The sequence below is a fragment of the Agelaius tricolor genome, unplaced genomic scaffold, assembly GCF_023055355.1.
Source record: "Agelaius tricolor isolate 1412-34295 unplaced genomic scaffold, bAgeTri1.0.p SCAF_3, whole genome shotgun sequence".
NCBI lineage: Eukaryota > Metazoa > Chordata > Aves > Passeriformes > Icteridae > Agelaius > Agelaius tricolor.
The window spans coordinates 22,887,665-22,904,503 of record NW_027269263.1 but is presented as its reverse complement, the minus strand read 5'-3'; the positions used below and the strand labels follow the sequence as shown (position 1 = coordinate 22,904,503).

The 16,839-nt window shown below is 45.4% G+C and overlaps 2 protein-coding genes across 2 annotated transcripts; both read left to right on the top strand.

Annotated features, from left to right (window-relative positions):
• Window positions 1–783: 783 nt before the first annotated feature.
• Window positions 784–7,446, top strand: MGP (matrix Gla protein). The gene is made up of 5 exons (XM_071423160.1): window positions 784–922; window positions 3,557–3,707; window positions 4,529–4,564; window positions 5,693–5,768; window positions 7,068–7,446. The coding sequence occupies exons 2-5, from the start codon at window positions 3,647–3,649 to the stop codon at window positions 7,207–7,209; spliced, it is 315 nt and encodes a 104-aa protein (XP_071279261.1). The 5' UTR covers window positions 784–922; window positions 3,557–3,646; the 3' UTR covers window positions 7,210–7,446.
• A 3,703-nt stretch (window positions 7,447–11,149) lies between these two features.
• Window positions 11,150–15,362, top strand: LOC139588686 (osteocalcin-like). The gene is made up of 3 exons (XM_071424297.1): window positions 11,150–11,262; window positions 13,009–13,078; window positions 14,313–15,362. Exons 1-3 carry the CDS (start codon window positions 11,163–11,165, stop codon window positions 14,440–14,442), a joined length of 300 nt encoding a protein of 99 aa, XP_071280398.1. The 5' UTR covers window positions 11,150–11,162; the 3' UTR covers window positions 14,443–15,362.
• The last annotated feature ends 1,477 nt before the right edge of the window (window positions 15,363–16,839 follow it).

Sequence of the window (16,839 nt, the reverse complement as noted above, 5' to 3'; positions counted from 1 at the left end):
TCATGTGCCCTTTGCCTTGAGGACAGTTCAAGATTGCTGTTCTCAGGCTCTGAGGACCAACAGCTGCCTGTACAAGGACACAAATAACGTGGTATCTCACTGCCACAGTGAAGTCTGCACCTTCCCCAAACTGATAGAGGACTGTAGGAGCTAAAGATAAATCCCTTGGACAGGAGCTGCTCACTGTTCTCTGTCCAAACAGTGGTGGTTCTTTATCTCCATGGATGTGCTATCATTCTCCTTTTGGCCAGAAGCCCAAAGCCAGCCCAGCAGTCACAGGACTGGGCTGCCCAGCACTGCTGTGAGTCCCATGTGAGCAGAGGATGCACCTCAGGGGTTTGGGTTTGTGTGGAGCTCTGTCACTTTTGGGGGTTTTGGAGCTTACACCTTTGCCATGTGAGTTTTCAGTCTGATATTAGCCTACCATTAAGAGGGGGATCAGTTTTAAAAGCAGCATGAAATGAGATGGGAGAAGGGTCCTGGCCTACTGTTCCCTGTGGAAGAACAGGTGCCCTGGCTGGCACTGTAGCTTGAGACAGAGCACAGCCAGAAAAGGAGGGGGTGAAAGGCAGGGGGTTTCTTGCAACAAAGAAGGAGACTGGAGCTTGTTCTCATATCTCTGTGCACTCACTGCTCCCAGGCACAGAAAAGCAACCTGGCTGTGGCTGTGTCCCCTCTAGCTGCTGTGTGCACTCTGGCTCCGTCCCTTCCGGCTCAGCTCTTGGATGTTGCTGCCTTCCCGGCTGTGGGCAGAAGGTGGTTCTGATGGTAGCCTGGGGGTGGATCAAGAGTGGGAGAGGGGAGGAGTCACTGATCGATGCTAATGAATAAAAGGTCCCTCTTCTTCGGTCCAGGGTGCAAGACGCCAGGAGAGCTGCCCCCTGAGACAAGAGCCGCAGACTAGCAGGGAAGCAACAGCTTAGTGAGTATTCAGGGACTGCCTTGCTTTTCCTGGACAGCTGCTTATTATCATTGCCTTGCTGGTGCTTCACCGCTGTAAAGTGCTAGGAGTGATTGCTACAGCGTGTGTGGTGTTGTGATTTTACACTCCAGCAGCAGACACATCAGGGCTGCTTTTCTGATCCCTCCTTTATTGGTGAGTCTACAGAGATTTCCCTGGCATGTGCAGATTTGTCTTAGCTCCTTTCTGTATTTCTAACCAGTGGAAGCTGAAAGAAAGCAGAGGGATTGGGCTCACTGTGCTGCATGGTATGTTACCCCCAGGGCAGCCCACTGCTGCTGAGTAGGGGGAGATGTGTGCTGGGAAAGTATGGAGTGCAGGGAGAGCAGAAAGGAGTTCTTTTGCAAGAGGAAGAATTCCCCGAAGGAGATTTGTTGGAATAGGGCTGTGTAGCTGGCATGTTCATTCATCCCTTGAAAAATGCATTGCTTCTGTGGTAACAAATGAAACATTGGGGTTAAAGTGGTGTTTGTGGCTGTTCTCCTGTGGTTGATGGCAGGGTATGCTCCAGGCATTCTGGGATCAGAGTCCTCTGAAATGGGAGCAGAGTCTCCTAGGGAGCAGAAAGCTCTGCCCTGAGTGAAGACAAATAAAGAGGGTTTGGCTCAAAAGCGTGTTGGAGTTTCTCACTGGGCAGCTTCACTTTCTTTCCAAAGTACACCCAGCATCTTCCTCTCTGTGCCCCACTGCTTTCCCACTGGAGTCTGTCCTCCAGCCTCTCCTTTGTGGTTTCCTTTCTTAGCAGCTACTGTACAAGGCATTTGGGAAACCTATAAAATTCTCATTCAACAATAATTTGTCCAAAATTTCTAAGTTCTAAGAAATGAAAAGGATCCCAGAGCAGAGAATTTCCTTAAAGAGACTGGAGTGGCAGGGCACAGAGCAGCAGCAGCAAAGTCTCAGTTCCTGTTTCACCTTGTGTCTATAGCAAACTTATGGCTTTTTCCCAAGTTTTCCTCCTCATTTCAGGCTAAGCTCTGAACAGGCAAGAAGTGCATGTGTATGGGGGGGCCTTGATGGTGTAGGACTGAGCTGCTCTCCACATGGGGTGGGATAACATGCATAAAGAGCAATTCTTTCTCCTTGGGCTGAAGTTGAATTCCCTGGTCAGTTTTTTTTCCTGAGACAGGAGGCTTCAGTTAAGGGTCATGAGTTAGACATTGAAAGAGTAAATTGCAAAGCCCGGAGAAATCTTTTTCCAATGGATTTCACTCCTCACTGATTAAGTGTTAGGCTCTGGCTAAATGCCCCTGTAGTTCTTGCCTGTGTTACCTTCAGTGTGGCTTCATGGACTGGCCTCTGAAGGTGACAGCAGTGACAACAGCACAGTGGTTTGGGAAAAATGGTCTGCAGCCAGGGTGCCTTCACTTTGCATCCTGTCAGTGAGGAATCCTGATACCTGCATATACACAAAGACAAAACAGGCAGTAGTCGCAGCTTGGGTGAGACATAAGAATGGTTCCTGTGGCTTAGGTTCATCCCCAGGCAGTGTCTGGGGTCCCAGCCCCATCAGTGCCACTGGGAGGGCTGGCAGGCAGTGGGTGCCCACCCCTCTCCCTGCCTTGCCTATAGCAAACTCCTTCCTTCTCACCCAGCAGGGATAGCCATCTCTGTAACTCCTTTTCCCTTCCACTGCTTTCTGCTGTTCCAAGAGTTGGAGAGTGGAACATCCCATGTTTTGTCCATCTCTGCTGCCCATGATATCGATCTGGTCAAACTCTTTTAGGTGTTAAAGGCAAGGTAATTCTCCCCGAGAGTGCTGGCCTTGAAGATTCATCCCACATGAAAAGCCTTATGTTGGCTTGTGACTTCAGTACCCATGAGGCAAGGACTGCTAGTGCTAGACCAGAGAGGGAAATGTTTGCCTCTGACTCCACAAAGATGTTGTCCTTTGGGCTGCCAGAGGAGTCTGGGGTCAGCCCCACAGTGAGAGCCTTCAAAGATAGAGTTCTGGGTGCTGCTGTCATCTCAATGCAAAACTCATGATAACACCAGCAGAGGGATTCTTTCAGGTTGCTTCTTGTCACTCCTGAAGCAATAAAGTAGGAGATGAAAAGGGGCAGCAGGGTTGTATTCCTCCTCTGATAGCTGGCAGGCTGACATTGCAGCAGAGGGCAGCTGGAGAGAGGGGACTGAGTGGGCCAGGAATTTGAAGCCTCATGCTCCATGTCTCCATCAGCAAAGCTGACAGAAGAGTTGGGCTGGTTGTATCCAGACAGAGTATGGTGAGGGTGAAGAGAGCAGATCAGAGGAAAAATCAGAAAAACAAACATTTATATTTGGGATCAACACACACCTCTGCCTTTGGGGCCCTGGCAGCCTGTGAAATTCCTTCCACTTGCCTAGGCCAGCTTTTCTGAGTGTGGAGTGCCAGTGACATGTTTGCCTCTGGATCATGTCCCCCAGCCCTGAGCTATGAGAGGAAGGGGGCATGCCCCTTCCTTCCCAAAACCTAATCCAGTCTGTTAATAGAGGATGTTTTGTAAGAGCTCCAAGAAGAGTGTGTACCAGCTAGCTGTCACCTTGCCCAGGATCTTTCATGGGCTCCCTCCTCACTCTGTTTTCATAATAAACATTCCACTGCTAATTTTGCAGTCAGCCCAGGATCTCCAGCTACCCTCAGTGAGAAGAGAGCAGAGCCCAGTGAGAAGGACAGAGTGAGAGATTGGTCCCTGCCCTGGCACAATGCGCGCTCTCGTTGTCCTTGCGCTCCTGGCTGTCCTGGTGCTGGCTGCCACTTCCTATGGTAGGTGACCTTCATTACTGGGTAGAATGAAAACTCCAAACCTGCAGACGTTTATGGGTCTGTTCAGATGTTTGTTATTTAACTTTGTGCCTTGTTTGCCCTTAACTTGATCTCTTGCCTGCTTTCCTGCCCTTGTGTCAGATCCTCCTAGCCCTGATCCAGAGCTGTTACCTCCAGCCACTGGAATTCACAGTCCAGGATGCTTCAACCTCTTCCTCTCTGTTCCAGCTCACCTCACAGACTGCTCCTCTTTTTTTTGTCCCTTTGTTGTCTGAACTATGATAAGAGTGCTAATTCTTAATTATTCCTTGCTAATTGGAAGATTTTCCTTTTTTCTTTTGTAATATCATCCCCTTTTCCTGGTGAGGCACACAGTTCCATATTGGTGGAATTAAGATGCTGCTTCATGCAAGAATCAAGTGCATTTCACTGTGCTAATCCATCCTCTAAGAACACATGCACTGTGCTAATCCATCCTCTAAGAACACATGCAAGCTTTGAAGGCAAATTGGTATCCTATCACTGTAGTGTCAGGAGCAGAAGGTGAGGAACTATGCTGGACAATCAGGCTGGATGACTGAATGTGAGTCTGGAAGCACTGATTAAATCACCAGGTAGCTCTGTATTAAACTCCTGAGCACTTTAAACTCCTCATATAAATTCTAGGTCCCACCACTGATCCCTTTCTCTTGCTTTTAAACACATGCCTTAAAGCCTGGCTTCTCTGATTTCTGTGTGTGTTGTATTGATTTGTGGTATATGGAATACTGAATCCCATCAATACAGTGTCATAATACATGTTTCATTCTTTCTTTCCACAGAGTCCCATGAGAGCATGGAGTCCCATGAGTATCTCAGTAAGAGACTGCTTTACTATTTTATTGAATTTGAAAAGTGCTACAGACATGTCCAAGATAATTTACTCGTACTCCTCCTAGGGATAAAATAGATAGAACAACTGAGCCCAGGGAAATTGAATTTACTGAGTGATGGAGTTTCAGAATGAAAAGGAAGAGAGTTAAAAGAAGACTTCACATGTTTTGGCACACGCCAATACCACTATTTTCCATAGAATATAATGAGAATTGGAAAAAAAATTTTGAGAACAGAGCTCAGGTCTCTGTTACATGTACCAAAACCAGGTTAACTGACACTAAAAAAGGGCATTGCTCAAAAAGCTCTGGGATGAGCATGGAAAGAGCCACTCTAGAAGCCACACACAGAATTTATTCTCCCCCAAGGACAAGGAGAACCTTACTCTAAGCACCTTGGAAGCAGGCAGGGTGTGTGAATAGGGGGGGGATCCTCTGGCTGGAAGAGGGAGAGGAGAGTGTCACAGTAAAAGCATGAAAAGGGTGAAGAGTCTCACTTTGGAACAAGCAATATCCTGGAGACGTTAGAGAACAGAAACTAAAAAGAAATTAGGACTGTAGGGCATCTGGAAGAAGGACTTCACAAAGCAGATAGTCAGCAACACAAAGGCACATGTGGAAGCCAAATGACATCCACAGACTCCTGAACTCTGCAACAGGACTGTGATGTTTCTCAAAAATGTCAGAAGGAATTTTCAGGCCCCCCAATCCAAAACTGCCACACAAACTTCTCAATGACTGACTAACTTGGAGGCAGAGAGATTTACTCAGTCCCTTCCTGTGCACAATTTCACAGTTCTTGTGGTTCTTCTGAGGGTGCTCAGATGTCCCATGGTCTGTGTAGCGTGGTGCCTAACTCTTCTGGGCCAAGCTCCACTCAATCAGAGGGAGTCTCTGAATAAGAGCAGCATGGGCACTTCTGTACAGGCTGCACTGGCTGCTGACAGAGCCTATAGATGAACCAGCCAGGGGACAGGAGGGAATATTAAAAGGTCCTGGATTTAATTGTATACAGGAGGGCAGACAAGGAGGCTGTTCTAAAGGAGGAAGCCAGCTTTTGTTGAAATCCGGCATTGACAAAGTGCCAGTCTGAATAACCCCTTGCTTTTTCAGATCCCTTCCTCAACAGGAGAAGGGCCAGTGACTTCATACAGTCTGACTCCAGACTCAGAGGCATCACTCAGGAGAGGTATGTCATGGCCTCAGGAGGCTGTGCTTGGGAGTGGGAAGAGATTCCTCCTAGCCAAGACAGGCGGTTGGCAGGGGTGGCAGCCGTGGTGACTGGTGAGAGGCCTCAGTCCCTCTTTTAATGTGAAGTACTGTTTAAGTCCCCAAGCCCAGGAAAAGCAAGAATTCAGATAACAGAGAGCAGGTCCTTTGATTTGGAGACATGTCACAGTGTGCTGAGAAGACTGATGAATTTTTTTGAAGGAAGCACCAACAGAAGGAGAGAGAATGAATGTGTGATGGTCCGAAATAAAGCTCAGATTGAGATCTTTTTCTAGTCCTCAGATCTCATGCAGAACTTGCATGACCTTTTCTAAATCAAAGGGCCATCTGAGGGCCTCCTTGCCTCATTTATAAAATACAGGTATAACCAATTACATGCCTTATTGAAGGCTTGTGAAAATAAAGATTGAAGCACAGAAATCATCTCTTAGCAAGGCATAAGGCAAACCTCCTCAGTACCAGGTGATCCCTTTGCAGAATATTTCAGGTCTTTTTTCTATGTATATGTTTGGGAAAGAGCAGAAGAGCTGAAGAGATCAGGCTGGGGAAGGCTGCAAAGGGAGGACCTTTCCTCAACTTGAGGCAGCAGCCATTCCCCTCTCCCCACCATCTCACTTTGCCCCTAAATAAAAGGTTGCCTGAGGAGGCAGAACATTCCTGCTATAGTCCCTGGGTGTGGTGAACACAGAAGCTGGTGTGCTAAGAGCTCTGTGGCTGGATGATGGACTCTGATGGTGGATCCTTGTGGAATTTTTTGTCACTCGGGGTCACCAGTTGTGGTGGTGTTCACAGGGATCCCAGGATGAGGGAAGAGATGAGAATCTTGACTCCACGTTTCAGAAGGCTGATTTATTATTTTATGATATATATTCTATTAAAACTATACTAAAAGAATAGAAGAAAGGATTTCATCAGAAGGCTAGCAAGGAATAGAAAAGAAACGGAATGATAATAAAATCTTGTGACTGACCAGAGAGTCTGAGACAGCTGGACTGTGATTGGCCATTAATTAAAAACAACTGCATTAGACCAATCAAAGATGCACCTGTTGCATTCCACAGCAGCAGATAATCATTGCTTACATTTCGTTTCTGAGGCCTCTCAGCTTCTCAGGAGAAAAGATCCTAACAAAATGATTTTTCATAAAATGTGTCTGTGACAGATCCTTAATCCAAGTGGGGAGTTTCAGGACAGGAAAGGGCTGTAAAGAGATATTTAAAATGACAGCACTTACCCCTCTTCTCTCCTACCTTTCCAGGATGAGGGAGCGTAGTAAGGCACACTACGAGCACCAGAGGGAGCTCTGCGAGGACTACTACCCGTGTGAAATGTACGCTTTCCGCCACGGCTACCCTGCTGCCTACAAGCACTACTTTGGGGGCAGGAGGAGGACTAAGTAAAGGATGACCTGTCCCCACCCTGGGGCCTGGAGTCCAGGGTATCCTCCCCAAAATTGCAATGGCTCTGAAACATACTCAGTTGCTTGTATCCCTGTATGTTATCCTGCCTGCTGCTTCTCTCCCATGTAGCCATGGATTCCTACACTGTGTTAATTAGCGCTGAGCTGGTGTAGCAGAGATCACAGAGAGTTCAGGATGTGGGTGTTTACTACAAAATAAACTGCTGGTTTGATACTATCTTCTTATGACTCACAGTATTTTGGAAGGGGGGGGGGTATGCAATTTTCCATGAAGGAACTGAATTTGTGTATCATACATACTGTTGCAGATTATGGGGAAAAACATCATTACCTTGCAAGCATATGGCTTTGGAAGAACCTATAATGTTCTGGTTCCCAGTTCTACAAATAACTTCTTTCAGAGGTCACTAGACAGTTTCAGCTCCCAGTCTTAGTCTAAAAACAGTAGGGTGTTCAGTATGCAGATGCACTTTTTGAAAATCAAATCTTTCTTGAGTTGGGGAAACAAAATCCAGAAGGCACCTATTTAATCTTAAAACTAAGTGAGGGTGAGAGTTGGTGACAGAAAAATCCTGTAAATTGCCTCTTGTTTATCCAGCTACCATCAGGTCCTGATGTTAGGTGCTCCTTCAGAAAGGAGTGTGTTGTCCAGACTTAACTTGTATTTCCTTTAGCAATCCCCTTTCAAAACCTTTCCATTTGAAACTACTCTGGTAGCACTTGAAAGCTGCAGCAATCAAAGCTGGAGAAGGTCTCCTGGTGGTAAATAAAAAGAAAAAAAAATCCATTGTTTGGGGTCAGGCCCAACTTTGTTCACATAGAACAATTTCATTTGATTGTTCACAAATGATTTGAAATCAAGATGTGGCTTGACCCTGTGCACAAGTTACTGAGCCCCTCCTGCACCTCTGAGGAGTGAGTATGGCTGCATTCTGCTCACCATCACCAGGGCCTGTCCCCAGGCCAAAAGGCACCAGTGCTGGCATGTCCAAGAATTCCATGCTGCTCTGGGCTTGACAGCAGCCACAGCAGCTGGGACATGCCTTGGTGAGATTTGTGTAGGAAACATAACCTCCATCTCAGCTCAACACAGATGGTTTCAGCATTCACATCTCCAGGCTTACACAGGCACCTGCAAATTATAGAAGCTGGAAAGATTCATGGCATGCAATCAAAGTCTGTGATGCATAAAGTATCCCATTGTTGACTAATCTGTGAAATTAAGTCTGGAGCCAAATCTACCTGGCTCATTAGAAACATGCATCTCCTTCCAAAACATGCTTCAAGGTTTGCCAGCTTTAAAACTGAATTTGGGAAAGAAATGTGATTTATTTATTGAAAACACTTCTGATAGGAAACTCCACTCCAACAGTTGCTAGAGTTTTGTCCAGAGGAAAAAGTGAGAGAGAAATAATTTTAAGGAAAAAAACCCCTGTACAGATTAGGTATATTCACACACACTTGCTCTCTATGTGCTCAAGTAGGTGAATCTTGCCATCACCAACTGGAGCAATCTCACATATGCTAAAATCAACAAGTCTGCAGTGTCTGGGTTTGACTTGACACTGCAGTGACACCACCACAACAGAAGGCACAAGGTCTAGTGCTGTCTGGGTCTGTGTCCAGAAATATCCAGTGATTCCAATCCCCAGTTAACCAGTATAAATAATGAATAACACCAGAGATTTCTGTGGGATTTCATTAGCATAGGCAACAACCGAACAGATTTCAGAGACTACATGCTGGTTAGAAAGCTTGGGAAAAGATGGGAGGATAAATAAAGCTGTTTGGATTACTAGAATTGTACATTTATATATTTATATTATTTCAAGTATTCATCTGGAAGCATAACTTTCCTAGAATACCTATTATTTTTAGATGTTTATTTACTTTTTAACTGTTGCTCTTTTGCTGGAATAATATATATACAAGACCTTTTGCTGGATGTCATTAGTATATATATTCAGCTATCCTGGACTGTAGAAAAGTTAACAGGGACAAAAGTTAGGGTTTATTTTAATCCTGAAAATTCTCTAAGCTAAAAGACAGTATTTCTAAGAATTGGAAAAATCCCTAATGGCTCTGATTTTCCTTGGGAGCCTCCTAAACTTTACTTCTATAACCCTGCACATGGATCTGAAGAGAACTGGATATGAAGTGGAGGAAGATTATATCTCTGCTACCAGAAAGAATGAGCACACTTGATTTTAAAAAAACCACAAGCCAACAACCCAAACTTGGTCACCTGGTCTGTTTGGCCAGGAGGAGACCTCATTGCAGTGTTCAACATCCTCCTAAGGGGCAGCGGAGGGGCAGCACGGATCTCTGCTCTCTGGTGATCAGTGATAGAACCCAAGGGAACAGCTGGAACTGTGTCAGGAGAGGTTTAGTTTGGATATCAAGAAAAGGTTCTTCACCCAGAGGGTGTTTGGGCACTGGAACAGGCTCTCCAGGGAAGTGGTCACAGCACCAGCCTGAGAGAGCTCAAGAAGAGTTTGAACAATGCCCTCAGGCATAGGGTGTGACTCTTGGGTGTCCTGTGCAGGGCCAGGAGCTGGACTTGATGATCCTTGTGAGTCTCTTCCAGCTCAGCTTATTCTGTGATTCTGTGGTTCCCATGCTGTTTGTGGGATATGGCTTTGGTAACTTCGGTGGTGAGTTTGGGGAGTGTGGGGTTATTGACACATAGCCCATGCAAGGCTCGTGTTGCACCAAGTAACTTTAGCACTCGGGTTCTGAAGAATAAAACACTTTTGGAGTCGAAATGTCTATTTGACTATTAGACAAGAGAAGCCAGGATAAAGCTTCTAAATTATGAAGATTTCCAGGAGAAAAATAGAAAGACCTTCCCTCAAACTAACTTCTGAATTTCCTAAAAGTAAAAAAATCTCATCTCTCTGAAGTGATTTGGTGAAATCCTGAAACTGTCTGAAAAACTACTGTGTTAGCCCTATGCAAACTGATTTACAGGTTTCTTTACCCTCAGGGTAATGAGTCAAGGTAGGGTGGAGAAAAAAGTCACCATTGTGTTCAGACTCATTTGAGAAACTCCACATGAGAGAGCCCCATCACGTGAAAAGAATTGCTTTACTTCAGTGTATGCTGGTCTCTCCCTTGGCTTTCCAGCATGACAGAATGACTTTCAAGTTTGTAAGAAAAATGATTTTTTAAAATCCAGTTGTTTTTCTTCAACAGCCCCATTCAAAACCTCAGATAAAATCTTCTGGAAATGCCCCGAGTCATGAGATGGATGCCAAAATGACTGCCAGGACCCAGTATCTCCCAGCCCAAAGGACAGGCTTTGTTTTGGAGCACACACAGGAACAAAAGCCAGATCCCTGATCTCTCCAAGAAATCACAGCATATAAACTGCTGCCCAAAAGCAAGCCCCGGAGAACTTCAATAACCTCCAGGAAAGCTCTGAGGTTAGGGAGACTAGCACAGCCAAAGAAGACATGAGGAGTCTGCTGGCATTGCTGATCCTGACTCTGGCCCTGGCAGCACTCTGCTGTTGTGAGAAAGGTAAGGGGACATCTTCCCAGGAAGGCTCTCAGAGCTGCTGAACCCTGCAGCTTGCTGTCAGCCTCCCTTCAGTCTGGGAGAGACACAGAGCTCTGGGGGGGAGGAGATCACCACCACTCATTGCACAGCTTCAGTCTCTGCTGGAGAGTCACGGATGACAGAGGGCTTGGGAACAGAGACCCCCATCTTTTGCTGGGCTTTTTCTTCCACTGGTCAACACCCACTCACTCCCACCTCAGGTGCATATTGAATTGCAGCAGAGAATTTGAACATTTTAAGATTTCAACGGGTTTATCATTTAGTCTCTGTCTAAATGATGGGTGTTAATAAAACCATTTTAGGAGAAACAGAGCTTCTGTGTAAGGGGGGGGGAGCTGGAGCAGGAGTGGTGGGATTCAGTTACAGACGAGGATGACTCACAAGCATAGAAGGATTCACAAGCAGTCTCCTTTCTGTCTGTCTGTCTGTCTTCCAGATCCCAAAGAACCCTCAGGATCTCTCAGTGCTGACAGTGAGTATATCATTCTGCCTGATGCTCAGCTCCATTCTCCTGCATCTGCCTTCTTTCTTCCCTTTGACAGGTTCAAGGGCAGGACAAGAACCATGCCGAGTCCCTCTCTAACTCCTCCCTTTTTGCTCCCTAACTCAGCAGTCCCTGAGGGGCAGGAGCATGTGCAGCAAACAGAGCCCCTCCCGTGTGGGCAGGTGACAGGAGGGCAGCCAGTGTCCCTGCAGCAGCAAGGCCAGCACTGCTCGTGGTGTGGAGGTGGTTGGCAGAGCCTCCCTGCTCTGACCTGCCTTCAGAGACCTGCCCAGAGTGACTGCTCATCCCCAGGCTGCTCTGAGAGCAGAAGCTGCCCACATCAATGGGTTCTGACATCCCTGCCAAATCCTGCAACAAGGAAACCCTGAAAGAGGGGGGCTTGCTTGGCTGCTCCTGAGTCCCTCCTGTCAGGTCACCTGGGATGCTGGGAATTGCACGCCTTGGGTTGCTCACAACTTTTGCAGCAAGCTGATCCTGGCAGAAATCTGTATGGAAAATCCTTTTTGTTCTCTCATGTCTCTCCTTTCTCACACTTTAAAGGATAACATTGCTGCTGAGAAGCATGAAAGCTGGTATTTTTCCAGTGAGCCAATACAAACACAGATTGGGAAAGAGAAAAAAAGATGTAAAGACTATTCAGGGAAAGGTGGTAGTTTCTGACAATTCATTAACTGGCAGTTTCTGTGTAGTCAGTATTTTGATCCAGACTAAACCTCAGTTTGCTAGAGATGGGATACCTCTCACCTCCAAAGAGAAACACAGCCAAACACTTCATGATGATGAGGGAAGGGACAAACCCCACCATCTCCCTACAGGCAAAGGTCTTAGAATCTTTTTTCCCCCAGAGACAGCAACAATTTGGCAGTTTCCACGCTGAAATGTGTATTGGTGTGCTGCTGCCTGTGTTGCTGCTGTGCCAGCACCTGTGCCCACCTCTGCTGTTGTGGGACCATCCCATGGAACGAGGCTGGGCTGTGCTGAGTCCTGGCTGGGGCTGGCAAGTGGCTGTGCCTGGTGTTTGTGGGATCCTTCCATGGTGTTGGCACAATGGCAAATCAAGGCAGCAAAGAAAAAATTTGCAGACGTGGCATGCTGGTGGAGAGCAGGGACAAATGCTCTCATGGCTGAAACACCTCTCATGTTCTCCAAGTCCTGAATGCTGGGATCTTTGCACATCTTGGGTGAATTTCTCGCTGGGTGATGTTTACTGTCACTATTTTATACTCTTCACCTTTCATGGAACTCTGTACATGTGAGCACTGGTATTTCTGTGTGCTGCCTGCTGCTCATTGAAGGTGCTTTAAGGTCTTCTTGTTGGTATCCCACATCATTCTCAGTCCGAGTCCAGACACAGAAAGGAAGCCAAGACTCTAAAATTAACTAGGCCAGGGAGAGAGGGTGCCATTCTCCTAATTTTCTTCTTATTCATATTTTATGCCTTCTGCACATTTGCTGCAGACTCAGATTATGCTGTGTGATAAGGAAGTGGAGTTTATGACAGAAAAAGCCCTTGCTTCATGGAGATGTGAAGGCTGCAGTGAGGAGGGAGCTTTGAGTGGACAGTGGGATGGGGAGAGATGAATGGGGATGGGGACCACTAGGATGGTTTGTGGCAGTCATTTGTTGTGTAGAAAGTAGATTCTGCTTTTCAGAGGTTGGACTGGTCTGTGTTTCAGTGCTGCATCTCTAACCTGCTGTGCTCTCTCTTGGCAGGCATCAAGATTAAAAAAGAAGTTGCCAATGCCTTTGTGAAGAGGAAGAAGAGAGCCAGCCCTTATGAATGGTAACAGCTCAGGAGCTGGGCTGAGAGCTGGACTCTGGACCTGCTCTGAAGAGGGGGTGGGAAGGCCATAGGGTGTGACAAGGCATTATTTTGTTGTACATCTATATTATTACCTTCATGTGTTGAAGGAAAAAGACTGTAGGAGACATTCAGTAATGGAAAAATTGTTCTTTTTTCATTAAAACGCATTTGAAGGTTCATAGCTGGACTCTAGTATTCCTCCCAGGGAGAAAGACAGCACTACTGTGCTAGCCATGGAGACAGTGGGATACAAGTTAGAAGCTGCTCCAACCTACAGGGTCATCAGAACCAATTTTTAGGATAATGAGAATCATAGAGCCTTGGTCCTTGCCTCTGGTTTCCCACAAAGGAACAGCTTTTCCCACAACAGCTTTGTTGCAGGAATAAGGCTAGATCAGATTGGCTGTTCTTTCTGAAGCTGTAGAACATATATTTACTTGTGCCAAAAAGTAGGCACAAAGATTTGGAGAATCCCAGCTATTTGAGAAATTTCAGGTAATGCAAGGAAGTTCTTCATACATTTCCTGGAAGAGGTTGTTAAGCTACTCTTTCAATACAGGAATAAAGTAAAAATTCATGAGGTACTGGTGGGATTTCTGTGGTGGTGTATACAGTCCTCAGGAAAGATTAACCAAACATAGAAGAGGAATTGAGAATGACATCCAAAGTGTACAGCTGAGACTGTACACTATGGATGTACAGTAAAAAAAATTTGGACTTTCTTAACCTGGCAAAAAAGAAAAGAAAAAAACTACATGGAGATAATGCTCCTGTCTAAACAGAAGTGAGGATTGTTAGAGAGAAATGTTTAAGCTAAAAGAAAATAATGGCTAGTGGGCAAAAATGGTAAGCAGGAAATAATAAATATATAATTAAATAACAAAAGAAAAAAAATCCTGTGTAGGTGGGGAATGAGATTGAAGAGAAGAAAAAGCCAAATCCTTACAGCTTCTGTGGTATCCTTTGCTGATAAAACCTCAAGAGCAACTGATTTAAGTTGGGTTCAATCCCACATTTCCCAGCATTGATCAAGCAGCCTAACCCTGTGTAAGCAGATGTTTAACTCAGCATGACCAGTCCTCTGCTGGGTCTCCCTGGAGGACTGCAAGGAGCATTGCTCCAGAGGATCACTTCTTTCCTGTCAGTGTCAGGTGTATGAACGGTCCCCAGTGCCTGGGCTGAACCTGCAGAGTGGTGTCTGTGTCTCCGGCAGGTACTTGGAGTACTACAAAAGCCCGATGGAGCAGATGCACGAGCGCTGTGAGAACTACCCCCCCTGTGACTATCTCTCTGACCAAGTGGGGTTTGCCCTGGCCTACAACCGTTTCTTTGGCAGGTACTGACCATGGGAAGGTCCCTCTGCTCATTTGCCTTGGAACACTCCAAACCCCGCAGGAGAAAGAAGCTGTGCTTGGGAAGGAGGGAAGGAAAGCATCTGGACTGGCATCTTCTTCTGTTGTGTCCCAACCAGCTGGAATACCAAGGCAGGGATTATCCCAATTGTTGAGCTTCCATTAGCTTTCTTCCTTTCATCAATAAAGTCTCTCTTCAGACATCTTTTGTGGTATTTTGAGCTTCACCAGAAGACTCGGTCTTATTTCCTTCCACCTGAATCCCCAGCACACAGTATGTGGAAAATAGGGATTAATTTCAAGAAAACCACTGCATGCCTTAGAAACATCACTAGATCTCTTATCCTTTTCTGCAAAATACAGGAGGATTATGGAAGAAGAATGTCACAGTGTGTGTAAATGTGATGGATCTGATCCTGGGATGCTCGCTGTGAAGAAGGAAGAACACCTGCCTCCTGTTCCAATTAGTGGGAAAGTTCAGTATTTTCATGTAGTATAATCACATTAAATATGCATCACAGTAGGATCATTTGTAAAGATAGAAGTGTGCAAATACTCTTGCATAGATAGCAATCAGCTTCTGGTACACTCTTCTGATTACTCTGTCATAAAATTTGCTGTATAGCAACAATAAATAAATCCCAAAAGGTGTGTTTAAGGAGTCCTTTTAGATGATCCCAGCATTTGTGTATTGCTTTTCATGACTGTAAAAAAAGACCTCGAATTCTCTCGGTTTTTCTGTTTTTTTTGTTTTGGTTTTGTTTCTTTTTTTCCCAACCAGCTCCTATTGAAACTAAAAATACCCAGCAGAACAAAACAAAACCCCAAAAAACCAAATGCTCTTCTCCTCTGTTGCTCTTGCATTTATGCTTGAAGTACCTAGACAGCTAAAAAAAATTAAAAAAAAAAAAAGAAAAGAAGGCTATAAACATTATGAAATTTAAAAAAAAGAAAATTTTTTCAAGGATGGATTGAAATTGGGGCAGTATTTTGTTTATTCAAGACAATTGGTAGCTAAATATATATATATATATATAATGTACATGTATTTTTATCCACATATTGTCTTCCATCTGTACTACTTCATTCTGTCCTCTGGCATTAATATTATACCTTAGCAACTTTCTGCATAACCTTCCTAATATACTCTGTCAGCTTTCCTCCCCTGAGGGGTGGACAGCAGATCACACCTCCAAGGACAGGGACTGCGGATGCTCAGGAAACTGGCAGAGACCAAATCTCTGGTTACATGCGAGCTGGTGCCACCATCCTCAGCTGCTCACTGCAATAAATACTGCTATGTAAAGCAGGTTGGTGTGCTGCTTCTTTCTGTTCCCCTGGACAACCTCTACCTGAGGTAAAAGAGATGCCTGGAAGACACAGCCTGTTTTTGTGAACCCGAGGAGCAGGAAGCCAGTGTATGAGGCTTCCTTCTCCCCTCCCATGCCCCAGAGCGAATTAGAAATGATGACATTGAAATTTAGGTCATAGGTTCAGCACTCTGTGACACTGAGGGAGAGGAGGGCCAGGCTTTGCCTGACTCACCGTGTACCCAGATCAGCATTTCTCTGAGAAGCCTTGTCCTGCAGTAAGGACACAGGAGAAGTCTGCAGAGGTGGCTGCCAGTGTGAGCCTTGCTTGGCAAGCTGCTGTGGCTTGCACTGCTGACACTGATCTTGGCCAGGGAGAAGACAATAAATGTCTCCTAAATAATAAATAATAAATGTCTCCTAAATGTCTTCTCCACATGTCTTGGTCCAAGGCCTGTGACTGGTTCCTCTATTGACATAAACTAATGGGGCTTTCCTGCTCACAGTAAAATTCTCCTCTGAACGCCATCTAGTAAAAATTAACAGAGTGCTTCATTGAAAACAGTGAAATTTTTGCTTGGAAAAATACCAGAGAGATTAGCAGAATCCTAATATCGAGTGCACTAATGAAATAGGGGTGTTTTGGTTGTTGTATGGTTTTGTTAGCACAAAAAGTTGCTGTCTCTATTTGCATCTTTCTGTTAGTTTTATATTTTTTCTCTCCCTTTCAGTAAATATTTTTTTCAGGCAAAAAGAGTTACACCCGGAGGCCTCCATTATGTCATCTGCTCTGTGTCATCAGATCCCTTCATGGGCTGAAGTCATTATGACCTTTGGGGATCTGAGCACTCAGATCACGTTACAAATTTACTGCTGAAATGGAGGAATTCGATTGTCGCTCGGTCAATGCAGCGCTAAGCACCGCCACAAATCCTCTGCTGCCATCTTTCGGCCTTTGTATTTGTTGTCGTTAATAATAACTTGCATTGCTTCTGAAGCGTTTGGAAATGCTAATTCCTGTCCTCCTGATTCCCTTCATATGAAACATTCACTTACAGGTCAGAGGGGAAAACCAGGG

Coding starts and splice junctions, on each gene's coding strand:
- MGP (XM_071423160.1), top strand. CDS start 3,647: ATGCGCGCTCTCGTTGTCCTTGCGCTCCTGGCTGTCCTGGTGCTGGCT. Junction 4,565..5,692: donor GGAGTCCCATGAGTATCTCA/GTAAGAGACTGC, acceptor TTGCTTTTTCAG/ATCCCTTCCTCAACAGGAGA. Junction 5,769..7,067: donor AGAGGCATCACTCAGGAGAG/GTATGTCATGGC, acceptor CTACCTTTCCAG/GATGAGGGAGCGTAGTAAGG.
- LOC139588686 (XM_071424297.1), top strand. CDS start 11,163: ATGACTCACAAGCATAGAAGGATTCACAAGCAGTCTCCTTTCTGTCTG. Junction 11,263..13,008: donor AGGATCTCTCAGTGCTGACA/GTGAGTATATCA, acceptor CTCTCTTGGCAG/GCATCAAGATTAAAAAAGAA. Junction 13,079..14,312: donor AGAGCCAGCCCTTATGAATG/GTAACAGCTCAG, acceptor TGTCTCCGGCAG/GTACTTGGAGTACTACAAAA.